The sequence below is a fragment of the Neodiprion lecontei genome, chromosome 4 (genome assembly GCF_021901455.1).
Source record: "Neodiprion lecontei isolate iyNeoLeco1 chromosome 4, iyNeoLeco1.1, whole genome shotgun sequence".
NCBI lineage: Eukaryota > Metazoa > Arthropoda > Insecta > Hymenoptera > Diprionidae > Neodiprion > Neodiprion lecontei.
The window spans coordinates 17,435,143-17,462,564 of NC_060263.1; the positions used below are offsets into that span (position 1 = coordinate 17,435,143).

A 27,422-nucleotide genomic window follows, 5' to 3' on the forward strand; every position below is an offset into this window, starting at 1 on the left:
AATTTTACGTCACGAAGGATTCGGTGAGATTTTCCTTTCTTTCTTTATTCTTTTCTTTCTTTTTTTTTTTACATTCTCTATAATATATTGTACTTTTCGGGAGACAAGTGTATTATCTGCACTTTCACCTTCATTGTCCCGGCAATGGGTTGATCAACGATGAATGAATAAGAGTGAGAGAAACATATCGTAAGACGATAAATCTTTATATCAGTAAACGTCAGTTGCCCGAACAATTATTATTACATTATTTTTCATTGTCCACTTGCCAGGAAAACTTACTTCAATTTTATTACACCTGTGTGAAGTTCGTCCGCATAGCATGCGTGATTTCGACGAGGATACCAAGTTTGTAAAAGTAGTTTCTCATCTGCGACGTTTTAGAGATGAGTTAATCTGGCAATATCATTTAATTATTCAATATTATTGACTGATTACATTGTATTTCATAGGCTCTTCACTTACCATTTATAAAATCCACTTTGATGTACTCGGAGCAAGATTTTTGCAGCTGCGATTCGTTTTAGGAATTTCATTACTTTTTGTAGAAATTGATAACTTCGACAGGTAGGATTGGTTTCATACGAAAATCATGGTTATCCTAACAATGGTATGATTTCATCGTAGAATCCAGTGCGCTCGAAGGCGACAAAACAATTCTTAACAATACTCTAAATTAACACGATCTAAGGCCACATAGTTAACAGATAGCGATCAGAAAAAAGAACCTTTACTCATTGTCAGCGAGCATGCGAAGAATAATCTGTTTATGAAATCACAAAACAGTTAAAAAAAAAACAAAAAAACAAATGGGGAATCCAAACCAGCAGTCATGTATTTTATCGAAATGTTTTTGGAAGTGAAAACATAATATACCCTATAAAAAATAACCTGCCCACCAAATTTTTGATGTTTCACGGAAACCTTGCTGGTAGTGATGAACAACATACCAGCAAGTCTGGTAATTCGATAAAATCGTACGCAAAGAGAAAGAAATGAAAAGGACGACAAAAGGCCGCATCTTATTGGTTCTGAATGCACAGGTATACAAACATGATATTATACGGAAAAACTTGTGGCCGTTAGACTGCTTACTGAGGGAATACAGATAATTGTAATCAAGAAACTCGCTAGAATTTCGCGCCGAGTACTTAAGAAAAAAAAGGGGGGAATTCACGCGTGAGTTGACGCAGTTTCTTTATCGTAAAAAAAAAGCTTTTGGCCTATAAGAAAATAGTATATTGTGCGACGAGCGAGTAAAAGTGCCGATTTTGAGTGAGTACAGATATGACACGAACTTAGAATCGAGGGAATTGGACGCATTTCTCAATTAATTTACGATTATGGTAACAAATGTGAGAGGTAGTTACGAGATTGGGGGAGCTCCCCGACTAATACAAAAATGCTGATTCCAACAAAAAAAAACAACGGTGTATCTTTTCAAACTTAAATTTTACAACAATTTTAAATCTTGTATAGAAGAATAATAGATTTCTCTTTTATATTCTGCTTCACTCTCTGTATTTGTATAATTCATTTCTTTTTCCGGAGTTTTATTTACTTGTTTAATTTATTATATATACATTCGCGAAACGCGTGTTACAAGGAGCCTCTGTATGGAGGCTATTCGCTGTATTAGTGGGCAAAACCATCTTTTGCTCTCTAGCGGAAAAATGGTTAACACGTCATTCATTGAGGAACAGCTTGTTTTTGTTCATTTTCAGCATGCGGCAAAGATCACATATTTTTACGTTTGAGTTGGGAAAAAATATTAGCTATATATTTAAACTCTCAAGCTGATATTAGTGTACCGAAGCAAAACGTGAGCAAGTTTCTTGCTTGTCTGTATAGAAAATCGCCAGGAGTACCGAATGTTGCGGGCGTGGATTCGGGTGGCTGGGAGTTCAACACGCTTAGTGATGGACCGAATTTTAAAAACAATAGTAAATTTATCAGCAAACAGCTGAGTGAGAGCGGACACTTAGTGTCACAGCAAAGACTCACGCAGAAATCGTCAGCGCTTGACATTATTCAGTCTGCCAGGCATCTCGGTGATACCTGGTTTATCGCGAAAGCAAGATTGCATGGGTGCACTTTAATCGTATTAAAAAATCAATCACAAAACAATCAAAAGAAAAAAAAATGTACAAAACAATCGTGACGAATACCATGTTCCACCAATCCCTACTACTGAGAAGATATTGGTTTGTATCCAACCGAGTATTTATTCTCGCTCAATTCACCGCTTACCGGGCTGAGCATAGCACCTTAGGAGCAACGTAAAAGTTGATAAGTGTAAGTGTTGACAATCAATTTTCTCAGTCGTGAATAAACGGGGCTAAAATCAATAGCAATTATTGATCCAATATTACTCAAGTTCGCAAAATTGTTGATTGAAGCATTGAAATTCCAAAAGATAAAGGTCGCATTCATGCAATAAGCTACATAATCTTAAATTGTTGAAGATAAAACGTGTCCATTGTGAAAGCTAAAGCTTCAAATAATAAAAGCACCTATACAACTTTTGTTATATTCCTGTTTAACTTACATACTGTTCAGAAATAAGCTCACGATAACAAGTAAAGGTTATTTTGCTTGAGAATTAAATTTCGTAGATTTCTGGTCACCGAAATTTTTTTCGGTATTTTTATCAGATAACTGGGTTTTCTTCTTTTTTAGAAAAAATCTATTCTCCGGGTTTCATTCTTGATGTACCTCTGATGTAACACAAAGAGTTTTCAAATGTATTTTAAAAATTTTCAAGAATTCGTCATACTTCTATAGCTTAATAGGTCGTTAAGAAAACCATTAATAATTACGGTGGTGCCAATTCAGGGTGGGGGGTCTTCTGTAAAAGTTATGAGAGAATTAGCCATTACAAGGGTACACTACAACTTTGATTTTGCAATTGGGAAACCACCCACGTCTGGAAAAACTAAATTTCCAATATTGAACAAGCTGCATTTGTCCGATGTTGAAAATCTAATAAGTCATTTCTTGCGTGATTATTAAAATTTTTCAATTCTCTTGCATGTAAAATACTCGTATACGTCGCGTGAAAGTTCCCACACCAAACAAGCGAGAATACTATACTTAGATATACTTTCAATGAAACTGGAAAATGAGCTTACCAATTGTAAGAGTAAAGACAAAAAGCTCGTATGACACGTGACTTTTCGCGGTCGAGTTGGGTGCTTCTGAGATTTGGATACGTACTTTTAACGAATGAGATTTCTTATCAGCAGATAGCCTGAACGATATTCAAAAAGCGCTCCAAGGCATGAGGCGGTCGAGTCGGATCCACTGGTGGACAAACAGGCTGGCATATGCCAAAGGTTATAGTACCAAAGTACACTACCCGTGTCCGTGTTAGTGGTCCGCTTATAACGCTCCAAATTACAGAGTGGCGTCCAAGAGCGAGGTCCATCAATCATTGGGATCATAGGACCCCGGACCTGGTAACGCCTCAACGTTTAAGTCGTTAGCAATTTCCTGCACGGGACCCATTTTCGAACCCAAATTCCATATGGTCGTATAATATCCTATAGTGTACCACGAATTGGATTTAAATAATATTCACTTAAGAATCAAACCACTTGCAACATGAATGAACGTTAAATTTGAGACGAATCTCTAAATGTGATTTACCTTAGATTATCGATGAAAATCTTTTCTTTGAGAATCTTGGGAATCACCGTTTGATTCAGAATACAACTTGGTTTCTGATTTACGATTCGGCAATTACCTTCAGTCGAATTGGATGATTTTGGGCTCCGTGGGTCGGTCTGCGTGTCTGGTGTAATTTCTATTTTCTCCAACAGCGCACCTTTCGAGAGGCTAGTGACGTTATGGAAATGTGCTTGTTCTACTGGCGGAAAATTAATTTAAATCCCAAGACTGATAGAAAAGCGGATCTTCCAGAAATTGTCTACTCGTACTTCGAAATTATTCGTTTCTACTCCCACTTTTAAATCATTTGGTTCTACTCTAGCACTTTCTACTGACGGCAAGCGCGGTGGTGAATCCGAGTCAAAATTATTTTCTTCAGTATTTGCTTTCGTGTCGTTTTGGCTAGGATAATCTTTTATGCTTTTAATGGATTCTTGATTAGAACATTAAGTTTTTTCCGTTTGCTCTCGATCTTATAACGTTTTCGAGATCCTATTTCTTGGCTCCACGAGAAAGTTTTAGTAATAGTGTATGCATTTCCGAAGTCCACCAATGCCAAATAGGACACCTGGTGATATGCTGATATAAGTTTGATCATTTGTTGGATATCGTATACAATAAAGAATTGAACAATCTTGCTAGTGCTTTAGCAAAAAATTAAGAGTGACGCATCCTCAAACAAGGTAATGGTTCTATACTAAGGTGGGCCTATTGCACGACACATGTGCCATAGTCACTTCGTGTAAAGTAAACGTGTCGAATATTGCCTTAGAAGAGGATACATAAAATCCGTAGCAAATCGCATGTTATAAAATATACAGGGTGTTCGGTAACCGAAAGCTTAAATAACTTCAAAGAATCAAGTTCTCACGAAAAGTGTTGAATACGAAAGTTTTCAGACTTTTAAGGAGGAGTACTTGACCATGACCTTAAATTTCGCCTTCACTTCAGCCTATATAAATATGTGGATCAGTTTAACCATCGAAACGAACATTTTTTTTTGCATTTTCGAATGTGAAATGAATTACGTATTTAAAACCTCAAAATTCTCTCTCCTTTTTCTACCCCATCGCTCTAATGCCCTTGAAAGGTCGCATATTCGTATGCTGAGGTAAGGTGGAGCTACGGATTCAAGGCTCGTCCGCTACGTGGCAGCAGCTCACAGAAGGTAAAACTAGAAATATCTACCGAGGCAGTGTCGATATGCAAGGATACTGTATCCACAAGCTCGAATGCAGCCACATGTGATTTAGTTTTAACATTGTTGTTACACCAGTTTTTCCATGTTGCATGATCTGCTATGACGATAAAACAATTCAACTAAAAACATAGTTCTGCTATGGCAGAAACATTTTCTAATGAAGTATTTCACTGGCCCTGATCTCTATAGTCAGTCGAAATGTAGTTTGAGTAGAAAAAGTCGTCATATAAAGCTCCTTCAATTCTGCTTCTCAGGATTAAAAGCTAATGGTTTCAAAATGTTCAATGTTCATAAAAAATGTCTGTACACATATGAGACACATCAAGCAGGAAATTTGCATTCGGCATTGTAGCTCGAGAGAGATTTTCAGTTATTAATCTGGATTTTACAGTACAGTACAGTTTTTTTTTGAATTCTACCTACTCCTGTGAAATTCTTCAATATTATTATACAGCTTGAATACTAGCGAAACCGCAGGACATTGAATGTAGTACCTCTTATTGTTGTTGGTATTTTTACTACCAATCGTGATGTGCACTGGAGCTAAGAGCTAAGAGCACAAGAACATTAGGTACTGAATATCCCTATCAGCTGTAGTACCAAGAACTCGAATCCTCGGAAATTCTAACCAAAAAGTCAATAGCCTTAAACATGCTAAGCCGTGAATTGTTGGAAACTTTGAACGCAGATTTCTTCATTTTTTCAGCTTTCCACTTTTGATTGGCGATAAGGAAATGTTTACTAGTGTCCAACCACGATTTTGATCATTCTTTGATATGTTACTCCCCTTAAAAAAGAAGATACGTGTTTTTTGCATCGGTAAAACAAAGTTGTTTGATGACGAAACGGCCCTTTGAATTGGGAACGTTAAAGGAGTATTTCTTGAATTTCACACATTTGCGGTTGGACAAAATAGTTGGGCACGTGTACTCGTGTACCACAAGCTTCATGGTGTATAATTCAGATTAATTATCCGTCTGTCTGGAAATTTGTTCTGTCCGGAAATTCCTCTGTCTGGCAGTCAAGAGTTTGAACATTAGCATGCCTCATGCTTAATGTACTTGCCATGACATCTGAACGAGTTACTCGTTAGAAAAAAAAATTTGTTTCATGAAACACACTGTTTTTTTATATTTTTTGGACTTTTTTAATTTGATTTCATTAGTCAAAAATTAAAGCGTGCAACAATTTTCCTATCTTACAAAAAGATTCAGCCCATAAAACGAGATCACAACTGGTTGTTTACTCAGTAACGTTATACTCTTGGAGCGTAAAGAGAAAGATGCTAGTTATGCAAACTTGTCAGGCTCGCACCAACGCTTACTAAATTATTCTGCTTACGTGCTCGACGTGATAATATTATTGGAAAGGATGATGCATGCAGAGAATTATACGCAAAATGAAATCTTATCGGATGTGATGTGACATCACGTGATAAAAAGGCATATAATGAACTTAAGTAAATAAAAATGTAAATCTAAGATTCTAAATTAAGAACGCAATACAAAAATTATAAATAAAGTTATTAGTGAGAAATTTTTGTCCGAAATATTTGAGCTCTCATATATAGAAATTAAATCGAGTTGAAAAGCTAATATTTCACAAATCATCACCTGTTATGACGTAAAATGAGATATAAGAACAGCCCACAAATTCATTTTGTATTACCGAAAACGGTTTATATAAGCTGATTATAAAGCAGATGGCTGTATGTTGAACTTGTATGTTTCTATGGACTATTTTTGAAGTAAAGGTATATAGCAAAAAAGGCTATACGTCACGGGCCACTCGATATATTTTAGGTGCGATGCGATATCGACTTGATTTGCTTTTAAAGTTTTGAGTACAGCAAACCACAATACCTATGTGATTTCCATTGACAATTCGTGAAGCACCGACTGGGTTTGGCGTGCAGGGATGGAGTCCCTATATAGTATACGATTTCATGCTTATACGTCAACATAATACGCGTCACATTAGATTTATAGACGATATCATGTCCTGTGGAAGGATCAAGATCGTACTACAACCCTTAACATGAAGCTCATACGCTTGGTAATTTTTCAGATCACCACGCTGCCCTGTCGAAAATACACGTAACCACAAACTCCGCTCCAGTCAAAGTCAACAAGCACCAGCAGCCGGGATGTTTGTCAGATACCAATGTCTTCGTAGGGACATTAGAGGGTAGGAAATTCTCCAAGCATTGGAGCAGCAATGACAAACAAACATCGCAGTGGCTTAAAGAGGATGTTTTCAATCGTGGATGCGAGGTAGGATTAACTGAGAGATAATTTAATTAACACCGGGTAACATATGTTGCAAAACTATTTCAATTTTGGACCATTTCTGTAATTCATTTCTGTGGATTATTCTTTGCCCCTGTGCAAATGCGGGTGTTTCTATTGAACAACTTAAGACGCCTAAAGCCGCATAATGATGGTTACTAATAGATCCCTCCTTTATCCCATACAAGTTCGTCGCTTATAGAAATATATCTGAGAGTGTACGATAGCTTTAATTGTGATTATTATCACTATTATCTGGCTTCCCTGCCTTCCGTGACGAACTGCAAGAAAACATGTTTTTCAACCCACTGCTGGGCTCTTTGTATCCTGAACAGTCACGACTCTTGAAACCTTGTTCACTAACGATAGTTCTTCATCTACCGAGTTGAAGTTTTATAAGCCAAGTGTTGTCTACTGCATTGTGGCTCAGCCTGTGGGATAAGACTACTTATCATTTGAATTTCACTACCTCAGATTTGGCGTTGCCACAAACCGTTCGGTCGATATTTCAACTCTTCTTAAGGGGGTGCTCGATTTCAACGCTGTCGTATATATCTCCAAATATCGGAGTCCGCGTATCTGTAACGAAAAAAAAACTTAACGGCCCCATTTTATCCGCATTTCTGAACAAAAAGACTCGAGCATATTTTCATTTAACGCAGAAATAAAGAGATGGCTTGAATTCTACGGATTTACTTTTGCGTTTTCGTAGAATCCGTGCAATTTCTTTATTTCTGCGTCGGATGAAAATGTGTTTGATTGCTTTTGTTCAAAATCATGTATAAAATGGCGCTGTTAAGCCCTTTTTGCGTTTGCGATACGCGGACTTCGATATCTGGAAACGTATACGCGAACGTCGAAATCGATCAGGGCACTCCCTTAACATTATTGTACCAGAGCGGTCATGAAAACAAATTAATTATCGATAGATATAACCCGGAAAATAGAAAGAATGTACTCTCGAGATGGTGGGGGCCACACCCCCGGCTGGGGGAGGGGGGGGTGACTGAATATTTGCTTGGTTTAAGTAAAAAACCCCAAAGACACGGCGCAAGGTTCAAGGGGCGGTTCTGAAAGACAGAACGCAAGGAAGCCCGTGTCACTCAAGTAATCGCATTCAAGGCTCGGGTTACCTTGATGAATATGCCAGAAGAATAAGCTCGTATGAATACACTATCAAAATGTGATAAACCCGCGACAAATCTGTTTCGCATGCAGAGGGCGCCACCAGCGTTCGAAGCGATCGAGCTGAAAACCAGAGCTCGAGAAATCAGTTCACGACTAACACCCAAAGTGACAAGTCGCCCGGAACAACAAAATTGATGTTCCACTCGACCCTGATCAGAGTCGAACATCAGGCATACCTGATTTGTGCATGCCTGTTCAAGGCCTAATCCGCTGCAAGTCAGAAAAACTCTGCTAGGGCGAATCTGATCTGACCCTGACCAAATATTACACGTTGCAAGTACTGCGCGCAGCTGATGGCCTCTTGGAAGTCTTTGGCGCTCGCGTGCTAAAAGTATCAGTTAACTTCTGATGACTCGAGGCCATCTAACTTCCAAGTTTCCAATCGTGCCAACTAATATTACATCTAACATTGTTTGCGTGGATATTTTGCTACAGACATCAGCTATTTACTTGCGGTAGCCTCCTTTTTGCATCCATAAAAACAAGATAATTCGTTATATAATTCCAAAAATGCCTTAACTGATAGATCGTTTTTTAAAGTCTGACCAGGTAGTGCCTTGACCACTCCTGATCCAGTTCTGATCAATGCCTGATCAGGGTTTTATTGAGGAACTTGATCATTGCCGGGTCAGGCCCCCTTGAAGGAATTCTATGACACATTCGTCACTAGGGCCCGATCAGACAGCCTGTTCAGAACCTGATCGGGCATTAAGGGAAGCCTGATGAGGTCTAGGCTAGTATACCACAGCTTACTATAGGTCATTTGCATGAAATGATCCTGCAAATGACATATGTTACAATAGTATAATTATCGAAAAAGAAAAGTCAAACAATACCTGATCGGTTTCAACGTATATAGATGAACGTGACGAATCGGTGGGACCATATGGAACAGTATTGTATGGAACCTGCGGAAGATGTGTCTCCCTTAAAGAAAAAATACGAAGAAATGATTCGGAACCTTGAAGGAAAGTTGAATCACTTGAAGCTGGAACTCGAAATGGCTCACAAAGAGAAAAATAATCTTCATAATCAATTTGAAAGGTTCATTTTCAAATTTTTACAAATAGGGGAAAGCGTCGGTATTTTTCAAAACTGTCCAAGTATGACAGGTTTTTTCACTAATTTTAATATTGCCATTAGTAGTGTACGGCTGTTACACTATTAAAGCCATTATTGTGGATAGTTATTTTGTCAAAATACAGTTTTAATTAGAACAGTAATTAAGCATTTCAAGTAACCATATGTTGAATTTACTTGATATTGGAATTTGTAGAGATATCTCACTGAAGAAAATAATCCAGTAGTTTTATCAAATTGCGATTCGTATTTTCGTAACAGATCATTAAAAACTAAAGTAATTAAAAGATTCATCGAGAATTAAATAATGCTGCGCTGCCACTCACAAATATTAACCTTCTGAAACTTGAGGGTACGGCAGCCTTATCCACAATAAATTATCGTGAATTTTCATAATTTGTTTTACTAATTAATAATCCAGCATTTCAGTGTCAATTATAAGTTAATAAAACCAGAGGTTTCCTTTTATCAATTAAAAATCTACAAAAATTGTTAATTTTTTGTTAATGAACACATCGTTATTCTGAATACTTGCAATTATTGTTCTGCTCAAAATTGTATTCTGACAAATCGATTATCGATTATATTGGCTTACATGACTTATTATCCGATTACCGGCTTTAGTTTACTCCACGTTCACTCATAAACGTGACTCATTATCAAATTCATTTGAATTTTGTTTGAAAGCGTTCAATTATTTTAAAAGTTCAATGTTCGCATCGCATATATTTACTTTACCACCGTGGGAATCATAAAACTGGTTCATAACGTGTTCTTCTTTACTCGCATCGATTTCTCTACAATATTGATTAGACTCCCAAAAATCCATGATTATCAGTGTAGCGTTCTCGTTCCCACTTCACACTTCTCAACATTCACGCTATGGTATTTATCCCTTCTATCCGAAAGCGCCTTAATTTTGTTATATGTTTTTCTTCATTTTGTTAGACAAAACAATCTTTTGCAAATCTTGTTCACACTTTACTGTCTTCTCTCATTTCCAGAACATTGATTCTACACTCTACTTTCTACACTACTCATCTACTCCTTCTCTACTCGTCAAACCAAACACCTTGTTACAAATTGCAAAGTATATAATAACCGTCAAACTCATGTTCTAATAATCGAACTCAAACTTTATTTATATCCTACTTTACAAGTTCTTGATTATTTCTACACGTAAAAGTGGAGAACAACTTGTAGAAACGATCCCAAGATTCGTAACCAGCTTTGATAGTCTCCTTGTCAGGCAGTTTTGAAGTTTGCAATTTTCACTTTACTTAATTGTGACAAACGAATTATTGTTTCCGCAAAGAATTCACTTGCGAAATTTAATATAATTCTGCTTTGAAATTACGATCAAGTTGTTTTTCTTAAAAAGCTAATCAACCTCGTTTGAATAATTGACATTTTGCTAGGGCGATACGTGATAAGAAAATAGAAGCGACGAGGGAAAATGCTGTCCACGAGAAAATTGTCCAGATTTGTAGTTCTGTCCTCGAAAATTTTAAACCACATGCCTTCAATGCAAAGCAATCGAGTGGATGCGCTCGGTTTAAGAGTAACAAGTCTTACAAACTTTATGGAAAGCTGACAAGAAAACTTCATCGAAAAGTAATTTTGTTCATTCCGATTTCTCAAGTATCCAATTTATTGTGTATTTCATTAGTTGCTTAAGAATGATATTACTATACAGCTTAGGTCCGCTCTTGCTGTGTCTGATAAACTAAGATATGAGTTAGAGAAAACCAAGGAAGTTCTCAGTGAAAAAACAATACAGCACGACCTCTTGAGTCAGCGTTTTACCAAACTCAAGCAACAATTGGAAATTACTGAACTCAATTTGAGAGATCTGAATGATAAAAACTCTTTCTTGCGCAAAAAATTTGAAGACACCAGAAAATGGATGGAGATAAAAATTGGGAAAGACCTTCACGAACGAAACAATGTCATGCAACTCAAAAATGTGCCTAAAAGCAGAGTTATCATCAATTTGAAGAATAAGACCGATGAAGACGTCGGTACGAAAACTCAACTTGGAAGCAAGCAAGTCAAATTTTTGATTGTTACGACTCAAGGGTATAAGAGTATTGTAAAAACATTGTTCCATCTTACAAGTGTCATTAAGTTGTTTCACATTCACGGTAAACTCAATAGAAATGTTTTAGCAGAGTATTTGAAAATAATTCGGTCCCGTTATTTCATTTTCGTAAAAATCACACTTTCAAAAGTACATGAGCAATTGAATTTCGAGGTTTTTGTTGTACCTGTATAATGCATATGGATATACTTTGGCATAAGTGACGTTACACAGTGTCTTTTCTTAACCTATCGTATCTGCTTTAACTTCGCTCTAAATGAAAAATGAAAAGGTATGCCTTTGACAGTGTACTGCAATGCATTGCGATCTCGTTGTTCCAATGTAAAATATATATCATCATTTCATTCGTTATTAAGACTGCGAAACATTCTAACAAATCAAAGGTACTCGGGCACGGTGAAGTGGACTCTTGCGTTGTCTTGATTGGTACCATGAAATTGCGGGAATAAATGCACCGTAAAACAATTGAAAAATATATTTCGAAAGATTATTTTTTCTTACATTTTCAATTTTGCATTGACTTTTTGAATTTTCGATCAGTGAAATCGGACCTTACGATTAATCCAATCGAATAATTTCGGGCTCTGTGGGTGGTAAATGGATTTGGAAGGAATTGTGAAAAAATTTCCTATTTTCTTTAGAAGTACACCGTTAGAGAACTGAGTAACGTTGAGAAAGGTGTGTTAATTCAGGATAGTTCATTCTACTCTAGATAGTTTCATGTACAACAATACGTATGGTAATATCGACTATTTGTGAAATCTTTTTTCTTATTTTCCCCGCACAATTACCACAGTTACCAAAATATTGTAATGTCAACGATATTACGATTTATTACTAGAAATCAAGTTAAATTGACTATAAATTTTCAACCATGCGGAAATCAACAATGTACCTCCCAATATTTTTTCTCAGAATGTGATTCTAATCCGTAATGCGATATTCAATTGCATACGACGATCCATGTTGTAACGTAACCGGTACCAATCTTCCTTCAACGAAGTTCACGTCCCGCTCCGTTCCTTTGTACCGTGTCACATTGCGTCAAGTCCATCATAATCCCCGCTAAACCCATTTCGTCCGAAATGTCCAAAATTTGCACACGACCTTCGGCGATGTAACTTTTGATCAAAACGTCACTTGAAAAAAAAAAAAAACATAAGTCGATAGCTTTTGATCTCTTCTTCCGAATGGTATGGGCAAAATCAGCCTACGATTTTTTGGAAAAAAGTTATGACCATTTTTTCGAAAAAAGAGCTGATTTTTTTCGTGTTTTTTTCGCAAAAATCGTATATTTTGACAATGAAAAAAGCAATACCGACCATTGTCAAAGGCACTAATCGCGTATTTTTAATCACTCCTTTCACATCGCGTTGGAATTTTCTTTATAAACAAAATGTCGGCTCCAATATGGCGCCTCAAATTTACGATTCTTCATTTTCTTGCTCAAATCTTGATTATTTCACTGTGATTAACCGGTGTTTTCAAGCCTTGATCCAATTGTTGTGACCAAAACTCTTTCAGCTTCTCTTTGAAAGCAAAATTCATTATTGAGTCAAATATTTGCCGAATCTCACACCCATCGTTACACCCATGAGTTCTAGTGTATTACCGATTGTGAGCTACGTTCTTCGTCCTTTTAGTCGAAGCATTGGAATATCGGTAGATATGAATACAACAATTGGATCAAGACTTGAAAAAACCTGGGCTCAATGTTATTTTACTAATTCTTGTCTCTCAAGCTCGGTCCATCTGTAACAGAAGTGTTTTTATTTCATAATTGGCAACGCATGCTTGAAAAGTGACGTTCAGCTGTAATAAGCCCCGGAATTGAATTTTCCAGATTAGCACGCTCTGAGTCGACGAACACGAATGAAAGATCTTCACTGAACACTTATAAAGCACAAGTAGCAAATTTGGTCAAAGAAAAAGAGCAAGCAATATCTAAAAATAAAGAACTTGAGATTGACTTGACTCAGCTAAGGAATGCTAACGCTTATTTGAAAGTTAAGGTACATGCACCTACAAAATTATTTGGCAACAGATAATTTGTATCAATATATGTTTAGTTCTTCATATGAGTGATTCCACTCAAGTTTGGCAGAAAAAAATCAAAATTTTTTCAACAAGTATCGACAATATATACAGAATGTTGTCTCCTCTGGTTCATGACCACAACGGAATGTCCAGAGATTCGATTGGTTGACGATAAACAGCAGGGGTCTAGTAACTGAGAGAGTATATTTTGTATCCTATTAATTGCTTCGTGTTCATCTTCTTGAACTAACAATTTCTTGCCATATAACAGTAAATCATGTATAAAGGAAATTAGGTAAATGATAATGATATTGCCTCATAAATCTGACTGATTCTACAACATTTATTTCACCTTGGTAGCGCTATAACTATATACGCGAAAGAATTACCTGATGGCTGGGATCAGGATACAATATTCGTATTTGCAATTATTAGCCAGATATATGTTAGTTTTATTAATCAAATTCGGAAAAAACGGGTGCACCAAATATAATTTGTGAGATTGAATTTAGTGCACGTTAATTATAATGCTAAAACAATTTAGGATAATTTGTGTACCAAGAATTTGTGTATCCAGGGGCTTCTGAAACAAATGAATAATCACGAAGAAGACTTGGAAGTGCGAGCTGAGTTTGATGATGACGCCAGTCGTAATGAGGCCCTTAAGACTGCGTGTTCAATTTTAAAAATGACGCCAGAAGAATTATCTGGATTCATGAAAGGTCGACCTGTCAAAAAGGTGATCAAACGTACTGTGAATTTTGGACCTTTGGCACACGAGACTACTACGTACATGATTCGAGTATTCTGTGAAACTCACTGCTCAGTACCAGCGATTGGGCTGCTGAACTTACGTTTGAGGTCTCGACTGCCATTTCTGAAAAAAATCTGAATGGGCAACCAACCATTTATTTAATTATAAAAATTATCAATAGCAATTCATTCTATTAAAACAAATACACGGTAAATACTGCGGAATAAATACTGTTATGCTGCTTGCTTTTTAGATCAACACCTGGCTTGCAGAATTCCACAAAATAACGTCGAGAGGTGATTTTTCAGGAGATTTGGCAGAACATTTACTTGAAGAAGTTTTCGGTAGTGCATGATCGGCACATGAATACAAACCAACAAATTTGGAAAATCACTTGTCCAGTGCACTTTCGTGAAGAAAAAAAAATTGACCAAATGGAATTTTTAAACCAACTGATCAAAGAAATTTTCAAGGTCCAGTTTTGCCTATATGTATTGTGTATATTTTGCAGGTTTGACATGAAATCAACACTCTTACTTGAATACTGTTTTTAAATAAAATTGTATGACGAATATTATTGTGTCATTGGAATAAGGTTGTTGGCGAATTCCATTTCCCGATCACACGTGAGACTATGACATACCTCCAAGATGGTTGTTCAGAGATCGTGGCAATGCGAATCAAAAATGGAAATTGACGAATCCAATATTCATTAAAATCTTAAACTAGTCGAATCACGAGAGTTGAAGTTGAGCAGCTACTGATTCGTTTGATTAGAAACATTAGAAGACTATGGAATTGAAAAACTTACTAAACTTGCTTTTCAGTAGTTTCGTGATGAATTTATTAGGTCTACATCTTGGTAAACTTGGTGAGATATAATGTAAGTAGTTTTGAAAACTATAACCCAAAGATCTTGTCCTATAATTAGACTCAAAATAATCGCATGCATGTTATTCATACTTTGAAAAGACTTCTGTGATGCATTGCGATCGACAGCTGTGATGATCAATATTTATAATCGCCTTTGAAATAAAAAATATTATTATTTACTCCAAAATCAAACCACAATAGAGAGCGGTACACAATGAATCAACATATATATGCGTGTCAACATGGAACCACATGTTACGCGTCCGTTGACTGCGTGCATATATACAACTGTAGACACTCAATTCTGCATTCTGTTTTCTGACACATTCAAAACACTTTTCATTAATAGCACGTGGATATTATAAGTTCATAATTTTCTTCGAATCTACATCGATACACCTTGTACGGGAAGAGCTGTAATCATAAATTTTTTGGAGGTAAATCGAAATCCATACCAGCTACAACAGAACTTTAATTCACTCGAAAAATCGTATATATTACACTCGTTTTTTATAACAATTTGTAAACATTTGTCGGGAGATTTTAGCATTGTAGACAATCCTTCGAAACCTTGGAAAAACGTCTAACATCTTCAAATTTCTTACAATATATTCTTTACTTCACACACAGCTTTTCAACTGTGAGACACACATCATTTTCAAACGTTTGTTACACCTTTTTTTTCTCATTCATACGTATATTCCTTCACCTATCCTATAATTTGTTAATTCTTTTGACGTTGGCGACTCTTCTCAAGTTCGCGATATTTGAATAATTAGGTTGTTAGGTAATTGCCGTTGACTTTCCATGAATAATAATAATAATAATAATAATAATAATAATAATAATAATAATAATAATAATAATAATAATAATAATAATAATAACGTCGACGACGACGATAATGATAATAATAGAAACCATTTAACCATTACTATTGTATACGCATTACAGTATTGCAATATGGAAGCAGTCATATTTATTTTACTTTGACCAAGAGAACCTGATTAAATAGTCGTTTAAGGTAACTTGAAGACACATACACACGGAATAAAAACCTGTTGGATTTACATGCGTGACGGTAATTATATCGAAAGCAATTTTTTCGAGTAAAAGTTACCTCAATTGCGGTATTCGACAAGTTGAAACTACATCCGCGAATGTGACTTTAACTGTTACGGTGTTCTGGTCGGGTCGGCGGTCAGGCTCGGGATACCCCGTGTGGAAATGGTCATGCCTCTTTCCACCAAATCATCTTCTCGAATTTGACCAGGGTTGATTTCACGAAAGAAGCGGTATTTGAGCGAGGTATAAAACAAAAATAAACACGATTTAGTTATACTAAGAAAATAAATAAACTATTCAACTGGTCGGGGGTATCTCCTCAAAACAAAAACTAACAAAACGGGGTACAGTTAGCTTGGTTCTAACTGTCCTTGAGCTCTACTTATATCCAAGTACGCAGAGCGGTACTTATGAATAATTAGATGTACAGTTGGGGACAATGAATCTGAGACGGCTAATTTTTTACACTAGACAGTTATGTTGGCAATACAGAGAAATCTACAGCGCTACAGTCGGCCGAGCGCAAAGCAAAGTCAATCTCAATAAACATAATGTAACCCATGACCGTGTCAATCCAACAAGTCATTATCCCCGCGGTATTCTAAGGTTAGATTCGACGGTCACGGGTTATGTTAATTTTATTCAGATCGACTTTGTTTCGTGCTCGACCGACTATGGTGCTGTAGGTTTCTCTGTCTTGCCAACATAACTGTCTAGTGTAAAAAATTAGCCGTCTCAGATTCATTGTACCCAAGTGCACAGAGTGAATACTTAACGGCTGTACACTCCGTCGTCTGCTAGAGTTCAATGTGCATGCGGTAGACTCCGAGAACGGCTATTTGTTAGGGCGACCAACTACCGGAAATGTGAAATTTACACATGACAGTTCACCGCAATGTATTTAACCAAAAAATTCCAACAGGTATTTTCTCCGTATTATAGGTATTAGAATTCCCTAATCAACATTTTCACCCCGTTCGACTTTTGATGAAAATGGTTATCGTGAAATAGTTGAACGTCTTACACCTATTCGCTGCTTTCGCGACGCTCGGTATTTGGATTATCCGAATTCAAAGCGGCCTGAATCTTAGCGTTCACCTCATACCCATTGTCATCATTATTCTGACCAAAGATCCGACGTCCTGGAATTCTCTTGTCATCCTTGATATGGAGTTTGGTCCCAATTTCCACTGGCCATGGCAATGTAGACTCGGATCTATCGAAAACCCTGCTATAAACTTTTCGGTCCAGACTCCCACCTTCAAGCTCTGGATATCGGAGTTCTTCTCTCAGCGATGCATGATCCATATACTGGTCATCGTTCATCTCCGATCGGTATAGAGCATCGTACGGCCGTCTGTAAGCATATCTTTGGTACGGTCGGTAGGCTTCGTAAGGATAGGACATCCTGTAACGATAATTGTTATTGTCTACGTGTCCTGGTGCCCGACTGTACGATGTAGAGCTAGCGACAGCTTCGGGTGGCGAACGCACGACATCGTCATAGAGATGGCGATTGTTTCTAATATCAACGGGCTTTCGAGCGACTTCGGGAAGGTGTGCATAGTAAACTATTCTCTTGGGCTTCGACTGAATGTGAGCTCTTCCGTATGGACTGACATCTTCTTCGTTGTATCGGTTGTAGTAGTGGGTACTACTGGCAGGTCTCCGCTCATCGATGCTTCGGTCGGACCCAAAACGGTCCGGGTAATAATATCGTGGAATCGTCACGTCGAAATCACGCTGCCTGACCTTTTCCCGAAACAATGGTACGTAGTCCTGATACGATCTAGCGAGTTCTGGCATTGCTCTCGATTCTCGGCTTTCGGAAAAGTCACGCCGGTGTCCGGTAACAAAGTCAGTTTTCGGTACGTGGTGACCAGATGACCCGTGGATGTCCTTTCCGAAGGGGGTTTGATCAGCGTTAGAATGCCGACGAAGCTCGATGGAGATTGGTTGCTTTGACCACGTTTCAGGGGAGTTAAGTCGAGCTTCTCGGACGCTTTTTGAACTGGACACCTTTTCCAAATTTGGTTCAGCGTCTCTGCGGACCCTTGGCTTCTTCATAAGACCTAAGAGCGGAACAGTGAAATAGTGTATTATCGATTTTTTAACAACTCTCTTTACGCGTGAGTAGTAGAATGATTAAACAACCTTCAAAGCGGGTAAATTCCTCAACATCTTTCATCTCACGGCGGCTGCGTGGAAAATCTTCAAAGGATAGATCCTCGATATACTTTTCTGGGTCTGCCTCGAACTCTTCTAACCCACGTCTGTTTCTACGATGATCGATTGTCTCGTGTGGATTCACGGGTGCTGCAAAGTGTCCAACTCCGCTCACGCTGCGATCTTCAAGAGCCGAGCCGGACCACGAAGGATGATTTGATAAGTGATACGTGGAAGTCGGCGATATATCATAAGCCTCGCCCACTGCTGCAGTGCTCACGTGCAATGCGAATATGTACACAACCCAAAAGGTTAGCAGCATTTCCGTCCTATTTAAAAATGTAGGTGCTGCTATTTAGTCGATTACGATAGGGTTAAGAAATTTCAAAAATGATATTCTATAAAAGAGAAAAAAAAAATTAAATTAATCCGTTTTTCTTTACAAATAGTGTAATATGAGCTGAAAATTTAGCGTAGGGTGTGAACCACCCCAAATAACCACCACGGGTCAAGTAGCTGACTTTTGTGAGTACAATGAATACCAATCCGATACTGCATAAATTCTGTGTGAAATTTTTACCGAAACAAACAATGGACGGGAAGACAAGTATGGCATATCCGGCCAATCCGTGAACAGATCGGATTGGCCTCGATCCCTGGTGCTCGCACATGACACTGCTCCCCCCCTTCCGCCGCCACTATGCTTTGAATAGTAACGGAGTAACTGATTTTCTCTGACAAGTATAGTTCTTGCGCGTTTCCGCGGTATTATACAAATATCCGGTTCTGTGAATCTACCCAGAACGACATTGTGTAGTCATTTATATCAGTCACATCAGTAGACATTTTCTGAAGCTCATGCCATGTCCTCTCTCCATTTCACTTTGTGAAACTCTCTTTCCTTCTTTACTTCTCTCTCTCTCTCTCTCTTTCGCTCTTTTTGTCACTCACTCACTCATTCTGCTGTACCTATATCTAAACGTATAATGTATTTTTCTGTCTCTCTTTCACGTATGAAAGTTTTTAAACTTTGGAAGCTTGATTTTGAGCGAACCTAAAATTGATTTGGTTTAATACTATGTAATTGTTACCTGTTCATATAAGTTACTAAATTATTGATTCATTGTAAGGAGAGCTATAAGAGGTAATGAGAATTACGCATACGGGTTATTTTGTTGAAGCTCGTAAAATTTTCAGCTCGAAAGGTTGCCAATTTCTTACTCGATACAGAATATTTTATGAGCATATTAAAGAGGAAGTCTAATCTGACAGGTAAAGAAAGAAGTTTTTTTTGAGGTTCGAAAAACACGTATAAAGTTTTATTTTCGAATTCGATATTCTTTATGTTCCTAGAATCGCGGACTCATTGCTTATGAATCGTGGGTAGCGTAAGAATATTAAAACGTCGAGTTTCGTAACTGTGTTTGCACAGTGAAAACATAGAAATCTGATGTGTTATCATCGAAACCAAACAATTTTTCGCAAAGAATGTTCTTTACTGTTGTTACCGTGATCGTTGAAAAATTTCCAGCATTTGCCTGTATGAAATTTTCAATACTATTTGTTAGTGAGACGTTCAAAGAAAGCATGAACCCTAATTTCTCTTCAATTAGTAAGTTCTGTACTCTGTTCTATAATAATATAAATAATTTACATTTATAGAGTCCTATGTATTATGAGATAATCGTACTATTTTCTTACAGTATTGTCCTATGTTAAAACAATTTCAACGTACGCATGCCAAGATGTAAAAGCAGTGCAGAAAAATCAATGACTCTGTGAAATATTTACGGATTGCTGAAAATGAGAGACCACAGACGTAACGTGATTGAAAAGTTTTGATAATGACGCGTTTGTGCGTAAACTTGTTTAAACTCCTAATAATCTTATTTTCTAATACGCTATTATGTAATCCCCGAATGGTTCACTCACAGAAATTGTTTCTGAGCTTAATGAATCTTTTTATAAGGATAGAATATAATCTGCGGATACTCAATCCTCCTTGTTGCCACTTTGGAGTTGACGTTTTGCTTAGCAGAATGAAAAAAGGGCTATACTACTGGTTTGCAGTTACTCCTGGTTCAACGTACCATAAGGATTTCCTGTTACATTATACTCGCGTGGGTGACCTGACAGCGAAGCGGAAAATTATCAAACCAGAAGAACCGTAGGTGAGGTAATTTCATTAAATCTTACCAAAATCGTCCTTTGATGAACTTTGAAATATATTAGACATTTGTGCACGTGGATACGAATCACGGCAGTGAGAAATTCTTGGGAATATTCCGACAAAAGTTGTAACTGATTATTTTAAATGTGATGAATTTTCAACACAATTCCTAAGGAAAAGGGAATTACTGGAAAAACTGAATTTTCGCTACATCTGTCAGAATTTTGCAAGTATAGTCAAACTTTTCAACAACTACGCGACGGGTGGGTGAAACCAACTATTAAAATTTTTGCTACTTGAAAAGTCAAGAAGACACAAAGCGCAAGGATTCTTCCTTTTTACTCAGAACATGTGAGACAGAAGGGCTAAATTGACAACAAATTGCAGCCACAAAGAAGTATAATTTTTTTAGTACTAAGAAAAAAATTGAAACAAAATGAGAATAAGGCATTCAGCTTCAAACAATCGGCAAGTAATTATTGAAACGATTTATCTTAAGGCCGGATTAATTGATTTTCTTTACCTTCACCGCAGAAATGATTTTACCATTCGTGAGACTACCAGCTCCAAGACAATCGGCTAATATCATGATAAGGTAAAACTTATCAACTTACACAAGGTGGAAATAAACTGTATATTTTACGTTCACCTTCTTATAGGACAGGCTTGAGGTTATCAGTTTGAATTTTAATATTTCTTGAAAATGTTAAGATGATAATTACGCCTAATATTTCTTTATCATCGACCACGTTCATAAGTTATTTCGCATTAATAATATAGTGTCAAAAATTAAAAATTCGATTATTCATGAGTTGAAAATACAAGGCAATCTTATCTTACACTAGTAAAGATAGTGGATAAGTAGTACGGAAAAAACATTTATACACAAAGCAGATTCTGTGGAAATATAATCCCTAAGTTCTTGCGCACGACAATTTTCGACGGTAAATTAAACGAAATCTGACAAAGTGAACTTTTTTGAATAAAAGGAATACTGATTTACGATTGATTGGAAAATTAACAGTTTAATTATTAAATCCTATTCATCAATAGACCGTGCAAATAATTAGGCATATTGATTATATTATACCTCATTATGCTTCCCTGCTATTCACGTACGATGTTGGCGGCACGGTGTGATGATTTTGACTGAGGCAGACGACCTGACCTGCTTACGTTCTGGTCGAAGTGTTGCAGGTACAGTGCACTGAACCCCGCTACCACGAAGGACATAAAAACCTTTTTCATTAGCTTTCGACACTTCCGCGTTATGCTGGGTAAATTTTTAATAAGCTAATTTGATTTGTGAGTGAACCCAATCGATTGACAATTACAAAATACAATTGTAATCAGCATCATAATTTTGGCGAATTTCAACACGAATTTTTTTATAAATCACAAATCATATCTGTAATTAGCAACGAAATTTTGTCTACTTAAACATCACAATTGTACTTTTCATCCAACGGACTTTTCGTCGAGTTGAGTGCAATCGTCAACTATAAATGGGGATACCGGCATACTTGTAATTACAAACTTTTTGCGACAGCAACGACCGATAGTCGAGTAAATCTTTCGCCCGGAGTAACATTCTTTATCTAATTTTACTTCATTCCATGGTATTTCATTACGTTGATTCAATTTCGTTTCATTGGAAATTCCTGCCTGGCGATCTACATTTATTCCATGAATTTTTTTCTGTAGTCCCTCTTATTTTGTGTAATTTGTTTTTTTCATTTTTTTTTTTTTTTAATTCACAGCGTTGGGTATGTTTGCTGGCTTACCCTTTAGAATATATTACCTTTCCAGACGGTACAAAAACATTGTATTCTCTAGTTAAAAGAATCAACGTTCACGAGTAGTGCCGACGTGGGTTTATTTTGAGTTGTGAATTTAATTTAAAAAGTCTAGAAGATAGTAAATTTGTAAATTGAAAACAAAACACACCTTATCAGTCATTGGTGTGAAATCAGTTGGTAACATAGCGAAGTGAAGATTTTTTGGCTTTCTTTGGCAATTGAAATCCAAATGAAATGACGAAATGGAAATGCACTTCATATCTCCGTTGTTAACAGATCTCTGGTACTTCCATTGTCAGTAAGAGGTCAACATGGCTTCATGTAGCGATTGTAAGTAACCTACAACGAAACGTTATGCACTTTCATTCTCTGTCAGTAGAATGTCAATACAGCTCTCGTTAACGGTCCAAATCTGAAACAAATGGTGATGCAATTCGACTGTTCATCGGTCAGAGGTAAAGACCTGAATGAAAGGTAAGGTTATTTGAATTCTCGTAGGTCAGCTGTCGGTAAGCGCAGTTTGACCACCCTGGGTCCCAGAAAAGAGGTAAGGTAGGAAACGTTAGTACGAAAAAGCTCACACATACATATGTATGATGTACATTACAATTTTCTTTGACTGTATTTGATAAATCTTAATAACTATGCTTTGCGATCTGAAGCTATGCTTAAAGTTGGTGAGGAGTGAGATTTGGGTGGTATAAATGTGCAGGTCAAGATACATTCTCATACGACGGAAAGTTTTTTGCATGGAAGATTACTGCGAACTGGAACATGAATTATTTTATTCGTGCAATTCGGCTTGGATGGTTATTATCCGACCTATTGAATAAACTTTTCTTTGAACTTCAGCAGTGTCTGTCTCTCTGAGAATACTACCTACTTTGCAAAGTTTATGAAATTGTGCTCTGTTTTAGAGATAACTCATATGCTGACATATTATGCTAGAAAGTGCTGGCCCCCTGGGACTAATTTTTAGCGGTGGTTTTCTACTACGAATCCTGACATCAAGCAGTAGAGTAGTTTTGGTTGATGGCCAGGAGTTTGGATTGGGTGGAATTCTCGTCGTTATTTATTTAATAAATTAGGCAACTATAAACCTAAAGCCACTATCAAAAAATGCTTACCATCTCCGGATTGACGATGTGAAAAGATTAATTCTTGTACTTAACAGGTTTATCTATTGTGCATAATCACAGGAACAAGTATTTTTATATTGTCACTGCGGAGATGAGCTTCCCAAATAATAGCGGCCCTCAAACCGTATGGCTAAGATTAATATTTCAAATATGAACAGACGATTCACAGATAAAAATATTATCAATCAAAAGTTCACAGAGATGTGGCAGGGATCCCATAACACAACGCGAAAACAATCCTAGGGTAGTTTGATGAGTTTCGATGGAAAGGTGACTCGGAAGGCTGTCTTTGCGCAACCTAGTCGTTGCTTTTCACAAGCCTGCCACCAAGAGGATATCAAACAATTTTCCGTGTAGCCCGTCAACGGGTACCTTGGTGGAAATACGTTTCTGTGATCCTGTACCAGGCTGGTAAAAAACGGATCCCTGTCTACTTTATTTGCAAAGTACAAACAAACCGAAGCGCATACCTTCTTCTGAGAACATTCGTCATTGCCAGTTGCTTTCTTGATTTAGACTGGAATTTGTTCAAGAGTTTTCCTTCAGGTTAACTTGGTCGGTGTGCCACGATGAAACTCAACTTGGCTGAGGGGGGCATTTAACATAAGCATTCTGCCCACCTTTGGTGTGATATTGCTTAACCACGCTGCTAGTTCGTCGATTCACTTGTGTAGATCAATTTTGGACTCACCTGCAAGAGAGGTTCGTGATCTGAATCTCGTGGCAATAAACTGCACGACAATGCGATGATTGGGTTGTCCGAGTAGGTGATTTGTTCACTTATTGTCGTTTACTGTGATAATCCATACGCACTTGTCTGATCGTGAATTTAAAAATATGCGTCTACTTCCATATGATCCATTTCCTAAAATTTGTACAGCAAATTTGTGCGAGCCTTCCTCTTCATAAATGTTCGTCTCTTGTTTTCCAAACGAAGCCGGTCGTACGTTACACTCAATCTGCTTATTGCTATTATTAAAAAAATTAATCAGGATTTTGACAGGTGTTCGAACCGGGTAAAATTTATGTGACACAACCACTGATCAAGTCGTAAAAGAAAATCCTCTCTCCGTTTATTCGTTACAGAAATGAATTTTCAAAAGAGTTAATTTCCCAGGATTCAGGAGTAGAATAGCTTCTTTTCAAAAACGTACATAGTTCAAAATAAATTCTTAAAATAATACTTCCCATATTTGTTTTGTTTTTTTTTTCTTTTATTTTCTTGCAAAATTACAATATGATTCATAGTCCGCACTGTACGACTAGAATAACGTAATAGTTTGGTTAACCGATCTGTGCATATTTGGTTTATTAAAGCCACGTTCAACAAGAATATTTGTACAATCGAAAGTTATGAATCATATTGCCGTTACGGTGGGTTCTTGTGTATATTTAGTAAATCATCATTCACATGTTTAGTTATCATTTTTTCACGTAAGTCCGTTGAACGTCGATGTTCACATAAATTTCTGTACACAATATTTGGATGATCTAGTGATTCACATGAACGTTAATCTTGTTCGTTCCACTTCACGCTGTACTATTAAATTTGACGTTGTAAAACTACGTCTTTGTTTGGTATGACAATTCATTTGTCCGTGTATTTTCCTATTACTATATTAACAATTGTCATTTTGGCACTTGTCAATCAGGTGATGTATTGTTCACCGTTGATTCACTATCGGTTTCCGGTTTTCAATGCCACGTACACATTTAATAGCGCCTGAACATTTGTAATATGAACCATAACACAAAGCTGAGTCTACGCGAAAAGTCTGTGCGCAAACACAATCCACTTTGAAGTGCACCCGAGCCACGCGCAGCTTCCGCTGAACCTGAAACACATCGAACAAATTATGAGAAATTACTAAATTATCCGGAGCTAGACAATGCATTACTGCGTGAAGCATTGAATCATTTTAATACTTTGCTCACTTCACAAAATCTCACCCAGCAACGAAACATAAAAAATGCAGTATTGTATTTCAGTAATGTTTAGCCACTCCGAAATTTTCAACTTCGTTATACGTATTTATGAAATGTAGGGTATAAAAATCGGTCTGACATTCTCATTCTTATCCCACGTTTCTCTGATATTTATATCTTGAATTTTATCCCTGCTACCTGAGAGTATTTTTATTTTACTATAAATAAACAGATTAAACAAACCTCACACATATTCTACAGGTATCTCTGCACTTTGACCCTACTTTCTACATAATAGTGTAAAATACATAATATATACGTAAAGTTTGTTCAAAAGATACAAACGTTTGCGAATACACGTTTCATATTTCAAATAACATCTGCTCTTATACGTTTCAGACATGGTCGCCTGATATGAAGTGAAAATAAAAGTGAAGTGAATAATCTAGCCTTGTTGTCGAACAAATTTTCGCAATTCTCCAATGTCCTTCCTTCACGGACAGGAAAATTGTGGAAGATGATAATTTTCCGTCAGAAGAAATTTCTTCTCATAATGTGGAGTTATTATTGGAGACGAAATTGTTTTATGGCTTTTATTTATGTCATTAATTTCCAGTATGTTCATGATTCAAACACATTTCGAATATTAATAGAAATTATAGAATTTCGATAGAATTATTATTTTTAACCAAGGTTCTCATATTACACCTCATTTTCTCTGCAAGACCGGTTAAGTAAAGTGAAAAAATAACGTCTACCGCTTCATAGAATATATCTAGTAACATTATTTTAATTTTTATGTGACTAATATTTTAACGACGGGGAATAAATTTTACTTAAGATGAGATTTGGGAAGTCATGTTATAATTTCATTACTTTGCGCAATGAGACAGGACTCCGATTATTTCAAATAAATCATTAAACAAGTTTATATTCATGTAAATCATTTTTCTGATTGTCAGGATGATGAGCCCAATGTGATTTCATGCAAATTTTGTAAACCTTCTCATTGATATTTTTACAAACTGCAAAAGTAATTTTACGCATTGGGTCTGTCAATTTCAAATACAAGTCTGCAACAGAAATTATGCTGACGGTCATTACTAACTCGCAGAGAACAATGAAAAATAACGAATGAACTACGCAGTGAAAATAATGAAGAAGATACAGAAATTTTCTATTTCAATATGTGTACAAATAGGTAGAGAAATCTAGACGCATTCGGTCGTATTTTATTATTAGTTGTTGGAAATAATTATCTTATAAATCAGTTGATCATCAGGTAATTGTGATTTTTGGTATTATACATGCATTACACAAATTTACCAGTAAAATCTTCTTCTTCATAAACCAAAAGTAACTCTTTCAGGCAGCTTTCGAAGTTTGTTCATAGTTAAAAACGTTATACTGAACAGCTATGTGATAGTGTTCATAATGCGTTAATATTTGATTATCCTTCGTTTAAAAAAAGTATACAAACGTCCATGACCGAGGATAATAGGAAAGTATCGATACAGCATTCAGATAATTAATTATCGCGCTCCTTGTTCCAGATTATAATCAAAAACAAACAAAAACATTTAACCTAATGACAAACAGTTGAACATCAACTTAAGAGTTCTAGGTAAGATTTTTGAATTTCGACGAAGATACCCCGCCAACCTGTCGGTTGTAACCGGTCGAGGGAGAATCCGTCAAGGGGAATATTTATCTAACCGCTTTTGACCAAGTAAGATAAAAATAAATTACTTCTGTTAATACAGTGCTATCCCTATCTTTCTTTCTCTGCCTTTAAATATTGTCATTAAATTTATAAAAGGTACATCGGGTCATCCAGCGTCCCCGACCTTGAGCGGGTTCCGAATAGCCGGCCAATGATTATTATCAAAAGAAATATGATTTACTGATTTTAGAGAAATCAGTTGGCGCCCAGGTTAATTATTTATTCATTCGATTAAAATAGGAT

The 27,422-nt window shown here is 36.7% G+C and overlaps 3 protein-coding genes across 4 annotated transcripts in view; 1 reads left to right on the plus strand and 2 right to left on the minus strand.

Moving 5' to 3' along the window:
* The window catches only part of LOC124294087, a 193,305-nt gene extending 178,497 nt beyond the window's left edge, over window positions 1–14,808 (plus strand). Inside the window, exons 5-11 of the mRNA XM_046737946.1 lie at window positions 6,938–7,143; window positions 9,206–9,390; window positions 10,845–11,040; window positions 11,123–11,505; window positions 13,371–13,539; window positions 14,142–14,303; window positions 14,572–14,808. Of these exons, the coding sequence (XP_046593902.1) occupies window positions 6,938–7,143; window positions 9,206–9,390; window positions 10,845–11,040; window positions 11,123–11,505; window positions 13,371–13,539; window positions 14,142–14,303; window positions 14,572–14,673 (1,403 nt within the window). The 3' untranslated portion in view covers window positions 14,674–14,808. The remainder of the gene's footprint in view (window positions 1–6,937; window positions 7,144–9,205; window positions 9,391–10,844; window positions 11,041–11,122; window positions 11,506–13,370; window positions 13,540–14,141; window positions 14,304–14,571) is intronic.
* Window positions 14,809–15,661: 853 nt separating this feature from the next.
* On the minus strand, window positions 15,662–21,732 carry LOC107218462. 2 transcript variants are annotated; one of them, XM_046737121.1, is made up of 3 exons: window positions 21,683–21,732; window positions 18,411–18,751; window positions 15,662–18,328 (listed from the first exon to the last, which is right to left on the minus strand). In XM_046737121.1, the coding sequence occupies exons 1-3, from the start codon at window positions 21,685–21,687 to the stop codon at window positions 17,283–17,285; spliced, it is 1,392 nt and encodes a 463-aa protein (XP_046593077.1). In that variant the 5' UTR covers window positions 21,688–21,732; the 3' UTR covers window positions 15,662–17,282. The 2 variants fall into 2 exon arrangements, with proteins under 2 accessions (XP_046593077.1, XP_015511835.1); XM_015656349.2 differs by lacking the exon at window positions 21,683–21,732 and adding an exon at window positions 18,866–18,962.
* Window positions 21,733–24,598: 2,866 nt separating this feature from the next.
* The window catches only part of LOC107218465 (lachesin-like), a 33,042-nt gene continuing 30,218 nt past the window's right edge, over window positions 24,599–27,422 (minus strand). Inside the window, exon 9 of the mRNA XM_015656352.2 lies at window positions 24,599–25,365. Coding sequence (XP_015511838.1) covers window positions 25,244–25,365 — 122 coding nt within the window. The 3' untranslated portion in view covers window positions 24,599–25,243. The remainder of the gene's footprint in view (window positions 25,366–27,422) is intronic.

Coding starts and splice junctions, on each gene's coding strand:
- LOC107218462 (XM_046737121.1), bottom strand. Junction 18,329..18,410: donor GGAATTTACCCGCTTTGAAG/GTTGTTTAATCA, acceptor TTCCGCTCTTAG/GTCTTATGAAGAAGCCAAGG.